The following is a 20,454-nucleotide window of genomic DNA, read 5'->3' as shown; positions in this document are numbered from 1 at the left end:
CTTGTTTGCAATACCTTTTACTCACAGGCTTTATATCCAAGTACACCGTCTTTCATGAAGAATTTTGAAAAGGGAGAAGTGATGAGGGGAGAAAGCTCACTTGTCCACTCCATTAGACCCATCTAGCAGAAATGTTTTCGACTCTCACTAAATGATGTATTTGAAGCTGAAGGTGCTGTCGCAGGACAGGCGTTTGTCCTTGCATCTCCCACACAAGTCTTGCCGATGGGGGTGTTTAGGGTCCACGTGGCGAAGTCTGGCCAGGCACATCTAGTTCTTTTACAACTCTGAAAAATCAGAGTGAAAAGTACAAAGGGTGAACCCTGTCTCCCCTCGATTCTTGGAGCTTCAAAACAGATTACAGAACAAGTAGCCTCTGTGCTGGGCACTGAGAGCCAAGTGCAGGGAAGCTTAGGGAAGTTTAAGGCCCCTTATTGTAGAAAGGTGCCTACAGTCCCCTTTTCTAGATGGAGTCTTTAGTGGCTTTCCATTCTTGGTTTCTCAGGGCCCACCCTAAGGTAATTAATTCTCCAATCACCAACTTTAAGTGCACTGGACTCTCAAACAGATGTGGAAGTCCTTTATCTCTGTCATTAATTTTAACAGGTAAATGTCAATTTTTTTTCAATTTAAAGGTTATCTAAGTCCCTTGGCACAGTGCTAAATTAATACTAAGCAAGCCAACTCTTAGCAGCCACGGTTATGGGTAAACTGCATAGAGCTAGACAGTGTAGGATGGTCTTACAGGAAACTCCCTTTGTAAACTCTCAAGAAAAGCCAGAGCTCAATTTCTTGCGTTTCATACGCTAACTTGGGAATGTGTTTCCTATGTAGCATTGGGGTAATAGTGTGCCACCTCAAGCCAGCAGAAAGGCACCCTGTTTTGCAATATGTTTTCCCTTAGGCCGAGTGGAAGAGGCAGGTAAGCAAGCCTTCTCTACTGCTAACGAGGTAACAGATTCAAGAGAGGCCATGCAATCAAGTTTTGCAAGAGCAGAAGGGCGTAAACACACCCCATTTCACAGTGGAGGGGACTCTCTACCACCAATCTAGTCAAAAATGAAAAGGAAGGAGGAAGGAAAAGGTAGAGCCTAAAGCTACTGGGAACCTTCACCTCCTTCAGGGAATATACTCAAAGTCGTGCAACAAACCCCTTCTCCAAAATGCAAACGTTTGATTTACTTGACAAGTGATGTCCTCCACTCGGTAAGGGTTGTAGGATCTCTCACACACTCGGCAGAACTGTTTGAAGTACACCTGCAAGAAGAAAGTGTAGTTGTGGAGCAGACACTCTGGCAGCACAGCAGAACAGGAGGGCTGCACAGTGTCTCTTACCTTACTGGTGCCCTGCACACACCACACGTAGGTGCTCTGCCACCAAATGTTGCAGTCCTTGCAGTGATAGTAACCGTACTTCTGCTCTAAGAACTGAACAGCAGGGTACCAGACTTTAAACAAGTGATGCCCGAGTGACCCTCATTTTCAGAACCTGGGACCACATTCCACTTGATACTTTAAGATTACCATGGTAGTAAGTAAGGTTAGACTTGGGTCAACCTCTAAATTAACCAGGTGAATGAATAGCTCACTCAAACAAATATGTAAACTGAGGCCAAACAAGATAGTTCATATACCAGCAGACTGATAAGTGTGTTTTCCCCCTCAGACAAGGGAGAAGCCACATAGTGCGGTTTAGCGCTTGGGATTCTTCCCTCAGGCCCTTTATGTGGGCTGATGCATTAGGACGTTCACAAATGAAAACGTTGTTACGCCGAAAGAGAAAGGCTCTTCTAAAACCTTTCAATGTCTTCAACCAATATTAAATTCTCCTTGATGCTAGGTAAGTTTCCAAAAATGTCCTGCTACCTACCCAAGTCTAGCTCATTTGGTATGAACTACATAGTGTTAGCACCTGGTTCTTAAACTTCCTGAGCTTCCCACTTAGTGACAAACAAGTTGGAAACAAGTTGTTATAACTAAGCCTTTAGGAGTGGCAGGGGCTTGGAAGAACTCTTAATGCAATTTTTTTTTTATAGGTGAACGAACACCAGAGGCCAGAAAACTTGGGATTTCTGCCTCAGAGATCACACCCAGCTGTGAAAGGCAAACGCCAAGCGCTTTTCTATGTTTTCTGACACCCCATTCCACTGCCACCCCAACCTCAAACACACCAGCCTTGAAATGACTGGAAAACAAGGAATGTCTCAGAGTCCTCTCCTCAGCTCAGGAGCTCACGGCTCTCCATTTCTTTGGTGGGGGTTTAAGACCATACTCTTTGTGCCTCCTTGTTTGCTAGCACAGGCAGCAACTCAAGACCATCCAACAGCTTAGCAGCGTCTGGTCTTCTGGATGAATAGGGAGAGTGGTTTGTTTTTGTTTGTTTGTTTGTTTGTTTGTTTAAGCCAGGCAAGTTTGGGAGAAAGAAGCTTCAGTTGACAGCTTCAGAAACGAAGGGAGGTAGAGAACAAGCCGGCAAGTTAACCATGACAGATCCATCTAGAGAGGAAATAAGAAAAGGAGCCTTGGGAAACCGACTCTCCCCGCAATGAAGTTCACAAGATGATGTTTCTGCCCTGTGTGCACTTCCTTCAGCCGTCTGAAGTTTGGTCCAAACCAGACTGTGTGCATTCACCGCGGAGACCTCATGTGTAGCGTTTATGTGATCAGAATTAAATAATTACACTGGTATTCCCCAGGAGCAGAGGCTGCCAGTGGGTCGGGACACATATGGGTTGGTTTTTATTGTGTAAACGCCTCCCATTGTATTAACAGGCAGCGGCTGCAAAATCTTATATGCCAAAGAGCTGGAGAGATGGCTCAGCTGTGAAACAACACCCTGTTCTTCTAGAGGACCCTAATTCCGATCCTAAAACTCACATGGTGACTCACAACCATCTGTAAAACGCCAGTCCCAGGGGATCCGACGCCCTCTTCTGCTCCCATCTCTCCACTACAACGAAGTGTACAGATAAAACATGCAATCAAAACACCAAACATGTTTAAAACAAACAAAAACTGATGGCATGGAAGAATTCTATGTTCTGCATCACCCAGAGCCACCAGCTTAGCCCTGAAGGAGCCCTACAATTCTGGAGGCGTCCAGGCCGCCAGGCTGGCCTCACCTGGAAACGCAGGCGCTCCTTGTCCTGCTCCGTGCTTTGCCGGGAGGCCCGGCCTAGACGGGCAGCCGAGTCACCCGGGACCTGAGCCATCTCTGCAGCAGGACACAGCTCCTCACTCCCAGGCTCAGACTGCATCGCCACCACACTGTTCTGGTCCTCCGGTGGTGGTGGCTGCTGCTCCCACCCGGCCTGCCCTTCAGCCTGGACATCGCCCTCCTCGCTTCGCGGCTGGGGGACCGCTTTCCTCAAGGCCACTTCTCTCGGCTCTGGTTCACGGGTCCCTACGGATGCCGGGCTCCCCTCTCCCTTCGTGGGTGTCTGCCTGTCCCCCAGACAGGGGCGACGGTCTGCCAGGATCGCGGGGATCTCCGGGCGCCGGCGTGGCTACGGGGTTGGCCGGAACCCGACCGGGCGTCGGGGCTGGCTCGGCACCCTGCAGGCTGCAGCGTGCGGCGCCCGAGTGAACACTGCACCGAGGCGTCGCGGCGCGGGTTCACCTGCACTGCAGCGTCGCGGCTGCTGACCGACCGGGGACCCATCCGCGACAGCAGGGCCATGAGCTGTGCCCACTGGTGGCTGTCGAAGCCACCGCGGCCATGAGCTGTCTGTAGCCGGGGAGGAAGGAGGGGGGCGCGGGTCGGCAGCCCCTGGCTCTGAACCTCCAGCTATCCACAGCTTTGGCGACCTGCGGATAAGGATGCGGGCACCGGTGGGACGTGCTCGCCGGGAACATGGGTGCGTCCCGCGCCTCGCCCGCCCAGGCAGCCATCAGCGCAGCCCAGCTGCCCTCCAAGCCAAATGAAATAGGCGGCCGGCCGCGCACCGGTAGAAAAAGCCCTACCACCTGCTGTTGCCATGCGGAGCGAAACCTTCCCCACACTGGTTAAAGGCGACCCCCCTCGTGGATGCAGAAAAAGAGCTTGCTAGCCACAGTAACGATTTGTAGGGGAACTAGATGAGATGAGAATTCGACCCCAGAATCATCACCAGGATTAGCCGAGCCAGGTGGGCCCCCATGTCTGTCGCTCCAGATGTCTATCATGAGGAAGGCAAGGGAGGCCGTTGTCTGATTAGGGAGCAAAATACCAAGGTTAGAGGAGACTGCTCTGAACCTCTTAGGTTGTCTCAGATCACAGCTCCAGTCTCCCAGAGCAGTGGGACAGTGTCCAGCCACAGGCCTTTCAGGAAGGAAAGCCTGTAGCCACAGCCCTTTCCCACGGATGAACAAAGGGGCCCATTTTCTCTCCCTGAGGTGAGGTCTACGCATTTTCCTAAGTAAATCATTCCTTCAGACGATAAATGGAGCTGAGATGCGTTTATACAAATACAGGAAACATATGGGGAAAAATGCCTTTCAACCCTGGACAATGTTGATGACCATTAACAATAGATACTAGATCAAGTAGTCACACACATTAATACGATTTTCTCTGGCTTGAGAATGATTTGACGATGCAATTCTATCTTGTAGTTTCACTGACCCGTTTTGGACTTTTCTCAATACAGGCTCGCCCTGAACAGAATTGGTTGTTTGTAAGTTGAGCAAACCCATGGTTCTGTTTTACAAACACCAGACATCTACATTTCCAACCCCGTTTCCTATCTGTAGCGATGCTGATGGAAATGGCAAAATAAACAAAAATCGAAAAGAAAACCAAAAAAACAAACAAACAGCACACTAAAGCAGAGGATGCGGCAATTTAGCTGATCCAGGTGTAAGCAATATTGGGACACTCTGTTGAGTTAGAAAAACACATGGATAATACTGAGATACAACATTACAGTGGGAAGAGCAAATCTGTTACAGGAAATGTCAACCCATCTTTATCCTGGATGCGAACCATACTTGCTACCAATGGTCACAAATAGGAAGTGATGTTTCAGCTCCCGTGAATCTCCTCGGTCAGAGGGCGGTCTGGGTGGTCTCCATCATCACTAAGTCATCTGTCCCCACGGTGCCATAGGAGGTGTCTGCCATTTCCTCTTCTTTCAGTTTCTTATAAGAAATATCGGTGTCTTCGTCTTCGTCTAGGGCCTCTCGCTTGTGCAGTATCTCACTTCCGTACATTTTGTAGATCAACACGAAGACCCCTGCCTCGGCAGACTGGAAGAGGGCGTAGAGCAGAGGGAACATGTACATGCTACCTATGAAGCGAGGCGGGAAGGCCAGTTTGAGAATCGCAGTGCAGAGTTGCACGTTCTGACTTCCTGTTTCCAGACACACAGTCCTCTTGCAGTTGGGCGGGAGGTGGAAGAGGGTAGCTAAACCATAACCCGAGGCGTAGCCCGCCAGAGGCATAAAAATGGCAACCACATAAACAGTTGCGGGAATGCTTGCCAGCAGTTCAGGTCCCAGCATGGTGCCAGTCATTATGAAAAGAACCACCAGGGTCACAAGCAGAGACCACAGGGAAACCTGATAAGAAAAGAAACACATGGGCAACCTATCAGCAACAACATCACTGAGGAGGCATCTGGACAAGCTACATCCATTCTAACCTCACAAACAAAGCCTGAAGCTCTTTAGACATAACTGCTTGGAGACCTAGCTTGACATCCAGTGGCTCCTCTGGGCTCTTCACTTGCTTGGGATGGAAGGACAGACAGACAGACTACTCCTGAAAAGGTCTTCAGAATGATAAAGCAGAGATCAGGGGAAGTTACTGTTACTAGGCAGACTGTCCCTCAGCCTCTTGGCCTCGGGCACACAACGTTTAGTACTCTTTGTGTGTGTTTAATGCACTGTCTTGCTTATTTCCAATGGAGCAGCTAGAATTTAGCCCAAGAACCCAGTTATGGTCTGAGGACTAGCCTGGGCAACATAGTCTTCATCTCTCCTGAACTCTGTGCTTTCTACTTGAAATTAGTTCTTATTTCACACCAGAAAGCAAAGGCTGCTAACATTTACAATGAAAATTAACTTAGTCTAGGATATTTTTAACTTTCAAAGGATAGCTCCAAAGATGGCTAAGAGTATGGAAACAATTATCAACTCATTCGATTAGAGAAAATTCTAAGGTATGATGAATTGTTTTTAATTCCGTAACTCTGCTCCTTGATTTGTCTCTGAAAAACTGTAAGTTTCCTGTGGTTCTTAGGGTGTTTTACAATAGTGAGGTAGTTTTAGGTATGTTGCTACTGGCCGGGTCAAATGTGCACTGTTGACGATCTGGTACATTGTTCTCATTCAAGTGAAAGAGGATGCACAAATATCTAAGTTCTCCCAATCTCCTTAAGATAGGTGAGTTGCTCTTTTCCCATAGGGTATGACTGCAACAGGGATCCAAGACCCTGAAGAGTAATCCTGCCTCTCTGAGGGAGCAGAGCAGAGAGGCAAATCTTCTGGAGTCTCTGGGTTTGACATGCACCTAGCGATCTTTTAAAGATATTTAAAATGGACCTTGGCTGGTCAAAATTTCTATTCGAGGAGATACTGAAATAGCTTCCCAAGGTATATAAAAACACAAGCCCACTGGCAGAGAACTATCACAAAGCAACACTTTTATTAATTTCCAAAGTGTATCACATTGAAGGCACTGATAGGAAATCCAATTCCTTCACTCTGAGGATGCTAGCTACAAAGTTCCTTTAAGTGATTTAAAAGTTTAAAAAAAAAAAAAAAGAAGAACCGGGCAGTGGTGGCACACACCTTTAATCCCAGCACTAGGGAGGCAGAGGCAGGCAGATTTCTGAGTTTGAGGCCAGTCTGGTCTACAAAGTGAGTTCCAGGACAGCCAGGGCTACACAGACAAACCCTGTCTCGAAAAACCAAAAAAAAAAAAAAAGAGAGAGAGAGAGAGAGAAAGAAAAAGAAAAAGAAAGAAAGAAAGAAAGAAAGAAAGAAAGAAAGAAAGAAAGAAAGAAAGAAAGAAAGAAAGAAAGAAAGAAAGAAAGAAAGAGGAGGAGGAGAAAGGAACAAAAGATGAGAAAAGTCGTTTGGGAGAGCAGTGAGATTGGATGCTCACTTTCAGATTTGCAAAGCAAAGCTGAATGGCTGCCCTTACTAAACACATCTCAGGAGCATCCAAGGGGATGATACGGCAGAAGCATGTGTGTATTAAATCCTATAGTGACTATACTGCTATATATATATATATACTGCAGAACTGAACACTCTGTTTCTCTTACTACGGAAATCTGGCGCCTCTGTATAAGTAGAAAACAAGTTATTAAAAGTAAATCGAAACAAAAGAAGAGTGTGACTGTTAAAGTCATTTTCCACGATTGATATTGAAGTGGCTCTTCTTTTTACCCTCAGGGGACTTGTCTTTGCACTTCCTTAGCTATGCATTTTAGTTATCTTACTTCCCAAAATGAACATTCTGCTTATGATTTCACTGTTTTAATTTTTCAGAAGAGGTAAAATTAATATTCTCTGGTCAACTATTAGAAAGTACATGCTGCTAAAACTATCTGTTTTAAAAATAAATCAATGTCAGAAATATTTATTTATTTATTTATTTATTTTACTTTATGTGCATTGGTGTTTTCTCTGTGTGTGTGTGTGTGTGTGTGTGTGTGTGTGTGTATGATCCCCTAGAACTGGAGTTACAGACAGCTGTGAGCTGACATGTGGGTGCTGGGAATTGTACCTGGGTCCTCCCAAAGAGCAGCCAGTGCTCCTAACCACTAGACTATCTCTCCAGACCCCTAAAAATATTGTCTAATAATAGTGATCCCTTATCATTTCATTAAGTTAAAAAACATATAATATAATACAACAGGGAAGGAAAAAGATACATAGGTTTAGAAATGACAGCATAATTTTCTCTATGCAGGACCTGGCTTTATTTTGTGCTTTAAGGCCAATATTCTGTGTGTTCTATTATATTGAGAACATTATCTTGCTAATTTGAATTTTTTAAGTAAGCTACTTAAGGATACTATTTCAGGTTTTGTTTCCTCAGAATTAGAGTTCCACTCTTGAAAACATACTTAATGCATTATAAAATGTTTTGAATAATTCTATTTAATCTGCTCTGATTTTTAGTACTATTCAATTTGTGGGAATTTCTTGCCATTTTGTGGTTTTGTTTGTTTGTTTTGAGACATAGTCTCACTATGTAGCTCCTGTCCGGGAACTCACTATGCAGACCAGACTGGCCCTGAACTCGGTGATCTGCCTGCTTCTGCCTCCCAAGTGCTTGGATTACAAGCATGTGGCTCTGTACCCTGCTAATGTTTGCCATTTGACCACACTGTGCCCCCATGAGTGGTTACTAATTGTTCATTTTCAGAGGTCTCACCACCTACCAGGTAGAAGTTGAGACAGGGTCTTGCTTTGTAGTCCAGGCTGGTTTCAAACTCCAGACCCTCGGTGGCTCAGCCCTTCTGCACCGGGATTACCACCTGCATCATTATTCCCAACTTGAGCTGTGACTTAAGTAGAGATACTCCCCTAGGAATTTCCCACTTCAGACATTAGGCTTGCCGTATACATCTAAGTATGTCCCTGAAAGGCCTTTGTATCCTTCCCTGCTTTCCAAACCTTCTAGCACTTCTGCCAGTCTTCAGAGACCAGACTCTAGGAAGAGCCTACCTTCACGATGTAGTCAGCCACCCGGTTGTATTTGTAGCGAATGAAGACGCCTAGCCCAATAGGGATGAGAGTGCTGCAGAGAGTCAGGGTGACTGCCCCTAGGGGGAGTAATTGCACCAGAGGGGTATTGATCCAGGCACGGCTGTAGATCCAGAGGCAGAGGGGCATCAACACAAGGGCCAGGAGTGTGGAGGAAATGGTCATGATGATGCTGCAAAAAGGTATGAGCAGAAGTCAGAAAGGGATTTAAGCCAGAGTCAGCCATGTCTTTCCTTACCTGTTACAAAGCCCCCGGAAGGGAGGTGGTAACACTGCAAGCCTTCGGGTTGAAGTCTGCAGAGAATTTATTTTATCATGTCTCAATAGAAACAGGAATTCCAGGCAAGACAATGACCTAGGATGCAGGACCCAGGACAGCTGCCCTGGGCGTCCTGAAGCCTGGAAACTGGGTAACTGAGAGGATGCGAAGGAAAGAAACCTTTTTTCTTTTAACCCTACCCTACCAAATAGCCTGCAGCGCGGAAGCTGGCAAAGCGACTTGTTGGATGAAACTCGATTATGTTGCACTCTCAAGATTACTTTCCTTATGGGACTACAGTCCTGATTTGGTTTTTTTGCATTTCCTTCGAGTCCTAGCTTCTGACTTCTCCCTTCTCTTTGCCCTCCTGGAGACATGAGTTAAGACCTTGTCTCTCCGGGAGGGGCTGTGTGTGACATCCCAGGGCCTTTAAGCAGCTAGTTTCTAGTCTAGATCTTCCCCCACTGACACACAATCTTTAAACGTCCGCCAGGATTTCAAAGCCAAGCCTCCATATCCCCATCCCCACCCCATCCATCCCTCCTCAGGGCTTCACCCAAAGAACTCCAACACACCCCTCTCTTGCTGTGAATTTTATGGGTTGGGGTGAGAAAGAGGCCATACCTGAGGTTCATGTCGCCGTCCACCAGCAGGGACATGAGATTGGAGAGATTTCCACCAGGACAGCAGCCACATAGGAGTACGGCCACCGCGGCCACCTCATCCAGCTTGAAGATGAGGGCCAGCAAGAAGGCTAGCAGCGGCAAGAAGCCGAACTGGCAGAGCGCAGCCAGCAGAGCGCCCACGGGCCGCCGGACGTGCGCCCCGAAGTGGTTCACGTCCACGGTACAGCCCAGACCCAGCATGGTGATGCACAAGGCGGCACCCACAAACACGTTCAGCCCGTGGTTGAGCGGCGTGTCCCAGAATGGGGGCTCGTGGGGGATCCAGGGCCGGGGGAAAGCGGAGGAGCCCTGGCCAGCCACGCCGACCGTGAGGCTGCTGCTCGTGGGCTCTGGAGTCGGGGTCGCCTCGGGGCTAAAGCCGATGCTCGGACTCGGAGCGAGGCTGAGCCCGGGACCAGGACTAGAGGTGACATCGAGAGGCGAGAGGGTGCTGGCGCTCGGGCTGCTGGCGTTGGGAGACAGGGTGAGGTTGTCAGGCAGCAGCGAGGACGGGGTAAGGAGCAGGGTGGTGTTGTCCAGGCCGTCCATGGCGCTGTCGCCGAGGCGCGGTCTGCAGGGGCTGTCCCTGGCCACACCTCCTCCCTCGGTCCTGTGGTCCCTTTTACCTGTCTGTCTGGTCAAGCGTCCCCGCGGCGTCGGTGCGGCGGACCGGTCGTAGCTCCGGTGTGCATGCTGCCCCGCAGCTGGCACTGAGTGCCGCGCGGCCCTGTCGCCGCCCGCCCGCACCGCAGGCCCCGCCCTGCAGCTCGGTCCCCCTCCTTTTAATCACAGCTAAGTGGTTCTGTACCAGTGCAGCCAGGGGCGGAACAAAGGCCCAACAAAGCCCAAGAGGGCGGAGAAGACCAACCAGGCCTGGCTACCCATCAAATTCTCTGATGGTCCTGCCTCTTTTTCTTTTGAAAATAATTTTTCTAGTTCAAATGTTAAATTTGAACATAAAGTCCCATGTGAGGTTTGGATAGATGTATAAGCTTGTCAAGTCATATTGAATGTAGCTACTTCAACATTTATATGATTTTTTTTTTTAATGATGAAAACATTTCCAATGCTTTCGCCTAGCAGTACACAATTATCTTTAGTCAGGCTGCCCAGCAGCTGCACACCAGAACTCGGCCTCTTTGGTAATGAAATTTAGAGGGCCAGACTCATCGAATGGAGAAAAAGAAGCTCATCTATGTATATATAAGTCATGTATATAAATAGCTTAAATAGCCCGCAGCCCTACCCATAGAGGCACCAGGCTTCATGTGAGCCGGTCTAAAAGCAGCACGTGGCTTAAATTCGCAAACGAAAGTGTTAAGCCTTTATGTCCAGTCTAAGAGTTAAAAAACAATAATACTGATCATGGTTTTTTGAGCCTGGTGCTATTTCAGAGCCAGGGCAAACCCATGGGCTCTATACTCTGTCTGCAAATTCTATTTCATTTGTATTGATACATTGCAATTGTACATATCTATTGTGGGTGGCATAGCATTTTAATCATATACACAATGCTAATGATCAGATGAGAGCCATTGGCACACATTTGCATTGTCTCTGCTTGGGAAACTTGAATCCTCCTAGGCCCTGTATTGAAAATATTCAATCACTTGTTGCCAGTTACCCTTCTGGGTCATACCTGACTCTTACAGTTGGAGGCAGGACACCCCCACTTCCCCATACGAAGCTCCTAAGTACCTGGCTCGATCTCCACCTTGTTGTGAAGCTGGGCTGAGAAAAGTCTTGATGAAAACAATGAATGTTAAGGGTGTTGTGGTCAGCTTTCACTGCAAACGCCCGTTCTAACTAACTAGGTAGTATAGACTTTGGGTCTGGTTTGTTTTGGTGTGTGAAGTTTTATTTGTTCACAAGGATTTATACATATACATACACATATATAAAACAAGGTTTATAATGTTGTTACAAATTTAAAGGAGTCAATGGCAGGTGGGGAGAAGACATTTCCGTGGTCACAGATTTATGAAGTGTCGTGAGTAGAGTCTCAGCACTGGGATCAGAGGACTGGACAGAAACGAAGTATGGAGAGGCTTGCCCGCAGACAGGCTAATCCCACACAAATCACCTCAGAGTCTACCGGAACAGAGCCTCAGCAGTGTGAAGCCCATCACTCCATACACGTCAGAGGAAAGGAACTTCTCTCCACAGAGTGTATCTCCTAAGGAGGTGGGAATGTCCCTGGAGTAATTACAGCAGTGACAGCCAGTTGACAGCCAGCATGGGAATGTCTAGCCTACAGTCAGAGCCCAGGCTGTTCTTGCTGAGCAAAACCAAGACGGAGTGAATTCTTCCCCACAAGAAATGATTCCTATCCCTTTCCCAGAGAGACAGGGTGATACTGTGAGCCCTGTCTTTGCTTTCCTTCCTCCCCAGGTCTCATGGAAACGGCAAAGGATATGAAAAATGAGACTACAATCCTACCGTACTGAAGCACACACAATCTTCTGCTCCTCCACTGTAGGATTAATTCAAGGAGCTTAGAACTTCAGCAAATATTTGGGAGCACACTATGTCCTAATGTCCTAAATTCAAAAAAGGTACATTCACATGTGTAAAGCTCTGAAGAACGTGGGCTGTAATGAAAAATAGTCTATGTTTTCAAGACCTATAAGGTTAAAAGACACATGTGTAATGAGATGTGCTCTTCATGACTTGAGTACATCCTGACAGTGCCATTTTATCACAAGATGAGGGCGGCTTTACCTACCGAGCCCAGCTATAGTTGAAGTTTTTAATTTCCCCCCAAAGCCTCAATGCTAAAGGTTCAGTTCCAATCTGGAACTATTTTGAAGTCCTGGCACTGCTAAGGGGTGGGGCCTATTGGAAGCTCTTTACTTCACTGAGAGAATGCTTGCAAAGAGAACTGTGAGATCTCAGCCCCTGCTCACTCGGTTTTGATTCCTGGCTAAGAGACAAACAGCTTGGCTTCCTGTGTGTTTCCACCTCATCCAATGCTCCAAAGCAATACAGGTAAGCAATCATGGGCTGATTGCTTAGTCCTGAAACTTTCAAAATCATGAAACAAAACCTCTTCTCTTTGTAAGGGGACTATCTCAGGTGTTTTGTTACAGGGCTGTTTTATATTCTCAAGCCCTGGGCTTAAGATGAGCTAAGAACACCCCTGGCAGGGATGCAGCTGAGGCTGGCTCAGTTGACCGTGCACCAAGCCTGCTTGCTTTAGCATGGCTCCTCATTTTAAAGATATTAAAACCCACAAATCAAATAAGCAGTCATTACAGGCAGACTAACCAGCTCCTCCCAGGGCTTGGGGAGAAATCTGGGAGGCAATTTGTACAATGGGTGAAGAATGGAAACAGAGAGTGCTGGATGGAAACTAGAAAGGCCAGGATCCTGCTCAGCCTACAACAGTGGGGGGCTGTGTGGACCCCGCAGACCTGTGGCCATTTCTCCTGCAGTGGCTGCTGTTAGTGCAAAGGAAAAGGGTGCTCTTGCCTGTTCTATTCTTCCTGACCTTTCACTGCTGAGGGGAACCTTCCAGGATGGGGGACGGAGCTGCCTATGGGGAAAAAAAAAAACTAAAAGTGCAGCAAGAAAAAATGTACATGCTAGGAATGCACACAAGAGCACAAGAAGGGATGAAAACAGTGGTTCTATAGAAAACACTCACATGTACTTACAACCAAACAAATGGAACTGTAGCAATCAGAGGACATTGTCTTAGCACTAGAAAAGATTAGAATGACTAAGATTATGTGGTGGAGCAGGGGTATGCTGCATCAACTCCACACTCATCTGGTCAGTCTTTCGTTTCTAGAAGAAAACTTGGTAGTAGATGACACCTGCCCTACAAATGTGTATCCCCTTTGACCTGGTGAGTCTGTCTCCGGGTGTTTATCCCAAGGCGACAACTGGGGGATTGAAAACATCCCTGAACACGGCATGCACATCCGGGGTGCGCAGTGAACTCTCTGGAGCCTCTCGTCTCATCTCACATGTGACTTCACGAGAAGTTTGCAGCAATGCTCACAAACAGAGAGTGAGACACACGCCTAACACACTATCAGATGCCAGTACTCCCTTGTAAATGCACTGTCCTGTGAACTAAGAGGCAGTAATCGGGATGCTGCTGTGCAGACTCTAAGTATCATGCTTTGGGACTGGAGTTCCTTATTTGCAGTACCTGAGATCAAACCCAGTGCCTGGCACACTGTGCGTTCTGGCACACTGTGCATCCTGTTCTACTATGGAGAAACCACCCCACCTCGATGACCAGAGGTCTTTAGTTTTTAATTTGCATTGTTTATTTTCCTTTATGTGTGCACCAGGGTAAGTGTTTGTGCTTTACATTCATGGAGGTGCCCTTGAAGGACAGGTGTCATTCAAGGAGTTATAAACAAGGAGTTATAAACAATTATGAGCCACCTGATATGGGTGCTGGGAACCAATCCCAGGTCCTCTGAAAAAGCAGCAAGTGCTTTTAACCACTGAGCCATCTCTGCAGTCCCATGAACAAACCTGGGATTCAACTAAAGTGCTGTGTGTGCTTTTCTGTGTCTGTACTTTGGCTTTGTTTTGGGGGGAGTGGATCACTGCCTTTTCTGATTCCTAAGAAGGCTCAAGACACGTTTGGAAGAATGATTAATAGAAGAAGGAGGAGGATGAAGAGAAGGAAAAAGAAGAAGATGAAGAAGAATACACTACTATTTGAAGTGAAATATTAAAATGCAAATAAGCCCACAAATGTATGTATGTGTATATATGTGTCTATATACATGCTAGTAAATATCCTAAACGTATATGCATTTGGGAGGTATATATACATATTTAAATGTCTGGACAGTCTTAGAAAATGAGGATTATTTCAGGTGAGGTGCCAGGAATTCTGACTCAACTCGGTTTAAGCTGGAAAGAGATTATTGACTCACAGAAATGATTAATCTCTATATGTGGCTGGACCCCAGAGTTAAGTTGAAGACCCTAACTCTTTCCATTCTCCACTTTCTCTATAGGGGGCCCAGGGAGCTTCCACTGGATGCTGCCATTTTAGATGTAGCTGCAGCAAGAGTTGTTGCTTCTTCTCTATAGTCTTCCCCAATGGTTCATTTGGTCCAAGCAAGAGAGCTAGAATCATCCTCAATCAATCGTGCGCCCAGAGAGCAGGCATCCTTACTCAAGCTTTCAGAGTAGTCCATGATCCCTCAAGACAGAAGACTCAGAAGCAGCTATGGGGTTTCATACAGGAATGAGGTGGAATGCTGAGTGCTGTAAACAGGAGGAAACAGGGATACTGAGAATAGAAACAGCAGTGCCCACAGAAGTTGTAGCATGGCCACCAGCAGGTCTCTGCCTCCCACTGCATTTCTCACATCAGAGGTTGCTTTCAGAACCTTTTCCAGTTCCCTTTGAAAGCGTCAGATTCCATGGGATGCAATTGTACACTTCCTAGCCCATCAATACAGATGTTACTGAGCCCAGGTCTCCTTCCGTGTTATCTTCAAGTGTGTGTGTGAGAGGAGCCCTTGGTCTTGAGCAGTGAGGCAAGAGCAGGCATGTGTTTTAACTAAGATTAGTTCGCCCTTCCTTTCTCTGCTAGTCTTCTGTTGCCCAATTAGCCCAATCTTGCTTCCACTTATATTTTAACCTAAAATTTCAACCTGATCTTGGCGCATTTGGGCAGAATTTTCTAGGGACTTCATACCTTTCAAGTAGCACAGAGTCAAATGGCACAGGCATGGTGCACATCTTTAACCCCAGCACTCAGGGAGCAAAGGCCAGTAGATTTCTATTAATTCAAGGCTAGCCTTGTCTACAAAGCCAGTTCCAGGCCAGCAAGAGCTATACAGTGAGACCATATCTCCGAGAGAGAGAGAGAAAGAGACAGAGACAGAGACAGAGAGAGACAGAGAGACAGAGACAGAGAGACGGAGAGACAGAGAGAGAGACAGAGACAGAGAGACAGAGAGAGAGACAGACAGAGACAGACAGAGAGAGAGAGAGAGAGACAGAGAAAAAACAGAGAGAAACAGAGAGAAAAAAGAAAGGAGGGAGGAAAAGAAGGAAGAAAGGAAGGCGAGAGGTCTGTTATCTGATAAACTGACCAGCAAAAACAAAGCCCCAGCAGGATATTAAAGTGAAAGATGTATTTGGCACAAACATATAGAAAATGTCCACTGATATTTTCAAGGCTTACTAGTAAAATATTACCTCTGTCTAAAACCGGACTGCACTGAGGGTTTTGAATTGGGTTGTTTTATATTCTGTTGCTCTATACAAAGGAGAAAAGGAATTAACATTTCTGCCAAGACAGAATCTCATTACATAGCCCTGACCTTGTTGTATAGACCAGGCTGGATGCAAACTCATAGAGACCTACTTATTCCTGTCTCCAGGGTACTGAGATTAAAGGCATGTACCACCAAAATAATTTATTATTATTATTACTTATATACATGTGTATGTATATATGAATGGATGTATGTATCTATATTAATTTAGGCCATGTGGTTGCATGTCCTCAGAGGTCAAAAGAAGGAGTTGAACTCCCTGAAGCTGAGTTGCAGGTGGCTGTGAGCCACCCGGCATGGACACTGGGAACACTTAGGTCCTTTGGAAGAGGATCATGTGCTCTTAATCACTAAGCTATCATGGAAATGTTATCTTCAGTATATGCAAAGGTCACTTTCTCTTATTGAGACTTTTCTCTGTTTGTATAAAGTGAGTCACAGAAGCATGTTTTGACCCTCTTCTTTCTGCTGGGAAATTATATAGAAGACTGGCTTCATGTGATTTGGTCATTTTTATATCTTCTGCATTTCTTCTTACTCTCAGGATTCATCTTGCCATTCAAGAGCTGCTTTCAGTTATTGCCTACCAATGCCACGCCCTGGTACCTCTCCATCACTGCTCCCATTGCCCTGGTAACCAATGCCACGCCCTAGCACCTGTCCATCACTGTTCCTGGTGCCCTGGTTAGTACTGAACATTGACCAGGGGAAAGTGGATGGAGCTGGGTCCTGCTTTCTCTCTCCATTTCTACAAAAACATGTTTACAGATTTGAAGAGAGGATTACTGAGGGCTCAGTGAGAAGATGATTAAAATTGCTTCAACGCCGGGCGTGGTGGCACACGCCTTTAATCCCAGCACTCGGGAGGCAGAGGCAGTCGGATTTCTGAGTTCGAGGCCAGCCTGGTCTACAAAGTGAGTTCCAGGACAGCCAGGGCTATACAGAAAAACCCTGTCTCGAAAAACCAAAAAAAAAAAAAAAAATTGCTTCAATTGGGGCTGGAGAGGTGGCTCAGTGGTTAAAAGCACTAACTGCTCTTCCAGAGGACCTGGGTTCAATGACCAGAGTCCACATGGTGGCTTACAACTGTCTGTAATTCCAGTTCACAGAAGACATTCACAGACACAATGGCCTCTGCTAGTACCAGGTGTGAATGTGGAACACAAATACACAGGCTGTTCACACAGACTGATCTTCACAGGTATGCTTTGGCACACACATAAACATGTGTGCACAAGTACTAAATTAATAATTAATTCATTAAAAGCATTCATCTAAAAAGCAATTTATGTCTTTAATTCCCATTTCTGGCAATATGGCTGACTCAGTGGGCCCTCCTCTAAAAAACAAAAATAAATAAATAAAATAAATAAATAAAAGCCAGCTCTGCCGAGTAAAATAGAGCAAGCATCCTTTCACAGGCATGGTGAGGCCTCGGTAAAGTCACAGAAATCCCCAGGAATCAGAACCAGAGGAAAGAAGATAAAAACGCTAAGCAGGGATTTTCTGGCCAGAGTTTCTAAAGTTTCTTGGCTTTCCCTTTCATGGCCATATGGAGACGAGAGATTACGTCGGATGAGAGCTGGGGTTGCATTGTTAATGTGACAGGGTCTAGAACTGCCTTGGAGACCAATCTCTGGGCACGAGTTTTGATTTTGTTTTTTTGTTTTTTGGTTGTTGTTGTTTTTTCTTTGTTTCGTTTTGTTTTTTGAGTTATGGTTTCTCTGTGTAGCCTTGACTGTCCTGGAACTTGCTCTGTAGTCTACCTGCCTTTACTTACCATGTGCTGAGATCAAAGACATGTTCCACCTCTGCCCAGCCAATATCTGGACATGTTTGTGAGGGATTTTTTTTGGTTAGATTAATTAAGTTGAGTGGAGTAAAGGTGGGGTGGGCTGGTGGGGTGGTTTGAATATGCTTGGCCCACGGAGTGGCACTATTAGGAGGTGTGGCCTTGTTGGAGGGAGTGTGTCACTGTGGGCGTGGGCTTTAAGACCCTCCTCTTAGCTCCTCCTAGTCTGCTCCTGGCTACCTTTGAATCAAGGTGTAGAACTCTCAGTTACCCCAGAGCCATGCTTGCCAGGATGCTGCTATGCTCCCTGCCATGATGATAATGGACTGAAACTCTGAACCTGTAAGTCAGCCCCAATTAAATGTTGTTGTCTTGGTCATGGTGCCTGTTCACAGCAGTGAAACTCTAAGACATCTGGGAAGAAGAGGATAGCTAAGCATGAACACACACTACCCTCCTCCTTTTCTGAGCTGGCTAATCTTATATCAACTTGGCACAAGCTAAAGTCTCCTTGAGAAGATGCCTCCATAAGATCCAGGTATAAGGTATTTTCTTAAGTAGTGATTGATGGGGAAGGGCCCACATCCTTGTGGGTGGTACCATCCCTGGGCTGGTAGTCTTGGGTTCTATAAAAAAGCAAACTGAGCAAGCCATTGGGAGCAAGCCAGTAAGCAACACCCCTCCATGGCCTCTGCATCAGCTCCTGCCTCCAGGTTCCTCCCTTGGTTAAGTTCCTGTCTTGACCTCCTTCAGTGATGAACACTGATGAACAATGATGTGAACGTGTAAGCCAAATAAACCCTTTCCTTCCCAAATTGCTTTTTGGCCATGGTGTTTTATTGCAGTAATAGTGACCCTAACTAAAACATCTTCTTTGCCTTTAAAAGACTTATTTTTATTGAGTTTCTCTCTCCTTCTTTCTTTCTTCCCATTTTGTGTGTGTGCATCTGTGAGGGTGTGTGCATGTGAGTGCCCATGTCTGAAATAGCCAGAGGTTTCAGGTCCTCGGCAGCCAGAGTTACAGATGGTGGTCTCCCAGCTAACACAGTTGATGAGAATCAAACACAAGTCCTCTGGAAGAGCACTCTGTGCCCTTAAGCACTGAGCCATCCCAGCCTAGTCTCTGTTTCTTGATCACAGACACAACATGGCCAGAAGGCTCTGCTCCTGCTACCATGCCCTCTCCTCCATGAGAGACTCCCTAAAACTGTGTGTCAAAACAAACCCTCCCTCCCCTCCTCCCTTAGCTGCTTTGGACAGACATTTGTCACAGCATTCAAATGCCCCAGGCAAAGTTTGAACGAAGGAAATACTCCCTTAGTTATAATTTCCACACTTGGGAGGCTGAGAGAAGATAATTTCAAATTCTAGGTTAGCCTAGCTAGACTCTGACTCAAACAAACACAACCCCCAAAAAACTAGAAAACTGAAACCTCAAAAATATTACCCTTTTAGGAAAAGACTGAAATAGAAAAAAAGAAATCTATCTATAAGCATAGAAAAATAAAAGGTTTTTTTGTTTTGTTTTGTTTTGTTTTGTTTTGTTGTTTTTCGAGACAGGGTTTCTCTGTATAGCCCTGGCTGTCCTGGAACTCACTTTGTAGACCAGGCTGGCCTCGAACTCAGAAATCCGCCTGCCTCAGAGCTATGATTTGAGGGTGTCCCCTAAGATTTCCTGTGTTATAAATGCAATCCCAACACCTATCAGTTAATGTATCTGGAGGGAATAATGTATATCTGGGAGAGAGAGTCAGACAAAGCCATAAGTCTAGTCTAGTCAAGAGGGCATTAGGGCTTTAGAAGAGAAAGAAAGAGGAAAGCTGGTTAGCTTACTACCTCCCCGTGGGATGTACCCACCATGTCACAGCACAGTAAGGTTCTGTTTCAATGCCAAGCAGGTATTGGTGCTGTGTTCTTGTACTTCCATCTTCCAGGACCAGGAGCCAGATGAATTCCTATTTGTAGCCATCTTTTGGTACTTTGTGGGTTTTTCTTTCTTCCTCTGTTTTCCACCCCTTTTCTTCTACCCTTTCAACCCCTTAGCACTAAATAGGAAAGAAAAAAGGATAGAAAGGAAAGGGGCAATGTTATCTTTAGACTATTTCCTGCTGGGTAGGGGTGTCGAGTTCCTTGGGGCAAAGTTAATTTTCGCTGTCAGGATAGCTAACTTCCTTCCTTCTTTTCTTTTCTTTTCTTTTCTTTTCTTTTCTTTTCTTTTCTTTTCTTTTCTTTTCTTTTCTTTTCTTTTCTTTTCTTTTCCTTCCCTTTCCTTTCTTTTCTTTCTTCCTTCCTTTCTTTTCTTTTCTTTCTTTCTTCCTTCCTTTTTTCCAAGCATAACTACTTAACAAACTGCAACCAACCAACAACCAACAATCTACCCCCACCTCTTGGGGCCCTAGCATTTATGTACCCTCTGAAAAGTTCTCAGAGTTCCAAAAACTCTCTGCCACTGGCCAGACCCTGCTCCTGCTGGAGCATCAGGTAAATCATAGTCAGCGGCTGTGGACAATCGGAAGCAGACCCATAGCCCACACCTGGGATTAAAACAAAAACAAATCTGCATAATATTTATGTGGTTATTGAAGAAATCAAAACTCCAAAATTATAATTATACTTGTTCATTATCAATTACTCAGCCTGAAGGGCTTCGTTATACTAACAGAAAACTGATCAAGACACACAGGTTCCTAAGTCACAAAATTAAAATGTTTTCTTGTGGAAGAGTGCTGGGGCCAGTCTACTGTAGGCTGCATGAGTTAAAAATAGACACTTCTT

At 45.9% G+C, this 20,454-nt stretch overlaps 2 protein-coding genes across 2 annotated transcripts; both read right to left on the bottom strand.

Annotated features, from left to right (window-relative positions):
- Window positions 1-147: 147 nt before the first annotated feature.
- Window positions 148-3,891, bottom strand: Zar1 (zygote arrest 1). Its single transcript, XM_085836193.1, is given in 7 exon segments — window positions 148-263; window positions 266-287; window positions 1,183-1,257; window positions 1,336-1,428; window positions 3,123-3,460; window positions 3,463-3,708; window positions 3,711-3,891. Coding segments are annotated over 7 exon segments (1,071 nt in total).
- A 542-nt stretch (window positions 3,892-4,433) lies between these two features.
- Window positions 4,434-10,237, bottom strand: Slc10a4 (solute carrier family 10 member 4). Its single transcript, XM_085836192.1, has 3 exons — window positions 9,584-10,237; window positions 8,662-8,872; window positions 4,434-5,538 (listed from the first exon to the last, which is right to left on the bottom strand). The coding sequence occupies exons 1-3, from the start codon at window positions 10,171-10,173 to the stop codon at window positions 5,026-5,028; spliced, it is 1,314 nt and encodes a 437-aa protein (XP_085692318.1). The 5' UTR covers window positions 10,174-10,237; the 3' UTR covers window positions 4,434-5,025.
- Window positions 10,238-20,454: the final 10,217 nt, after the last annotated feature.

The sequence above is a fragment of the Mus caroli genome, unplaced genomic scaffold, assembly GCF_978045245.1.
Source record: "Mus caroli unplaced genomic scaffold, Mus_caroli_1 scaffold_4, whole genome shotgun sequence".
Taxonomy (NCBI): domain Eukaryota; kingdom Metazoa; phylum Chordata; class Mammalia; order Rodentia; family Muridae; genus Mus; species Mus caroli.
Note: the sequence above shows the minus strand (reverse complement) of the source record. Positions and strands in the feature narration are given on the sequence as shown.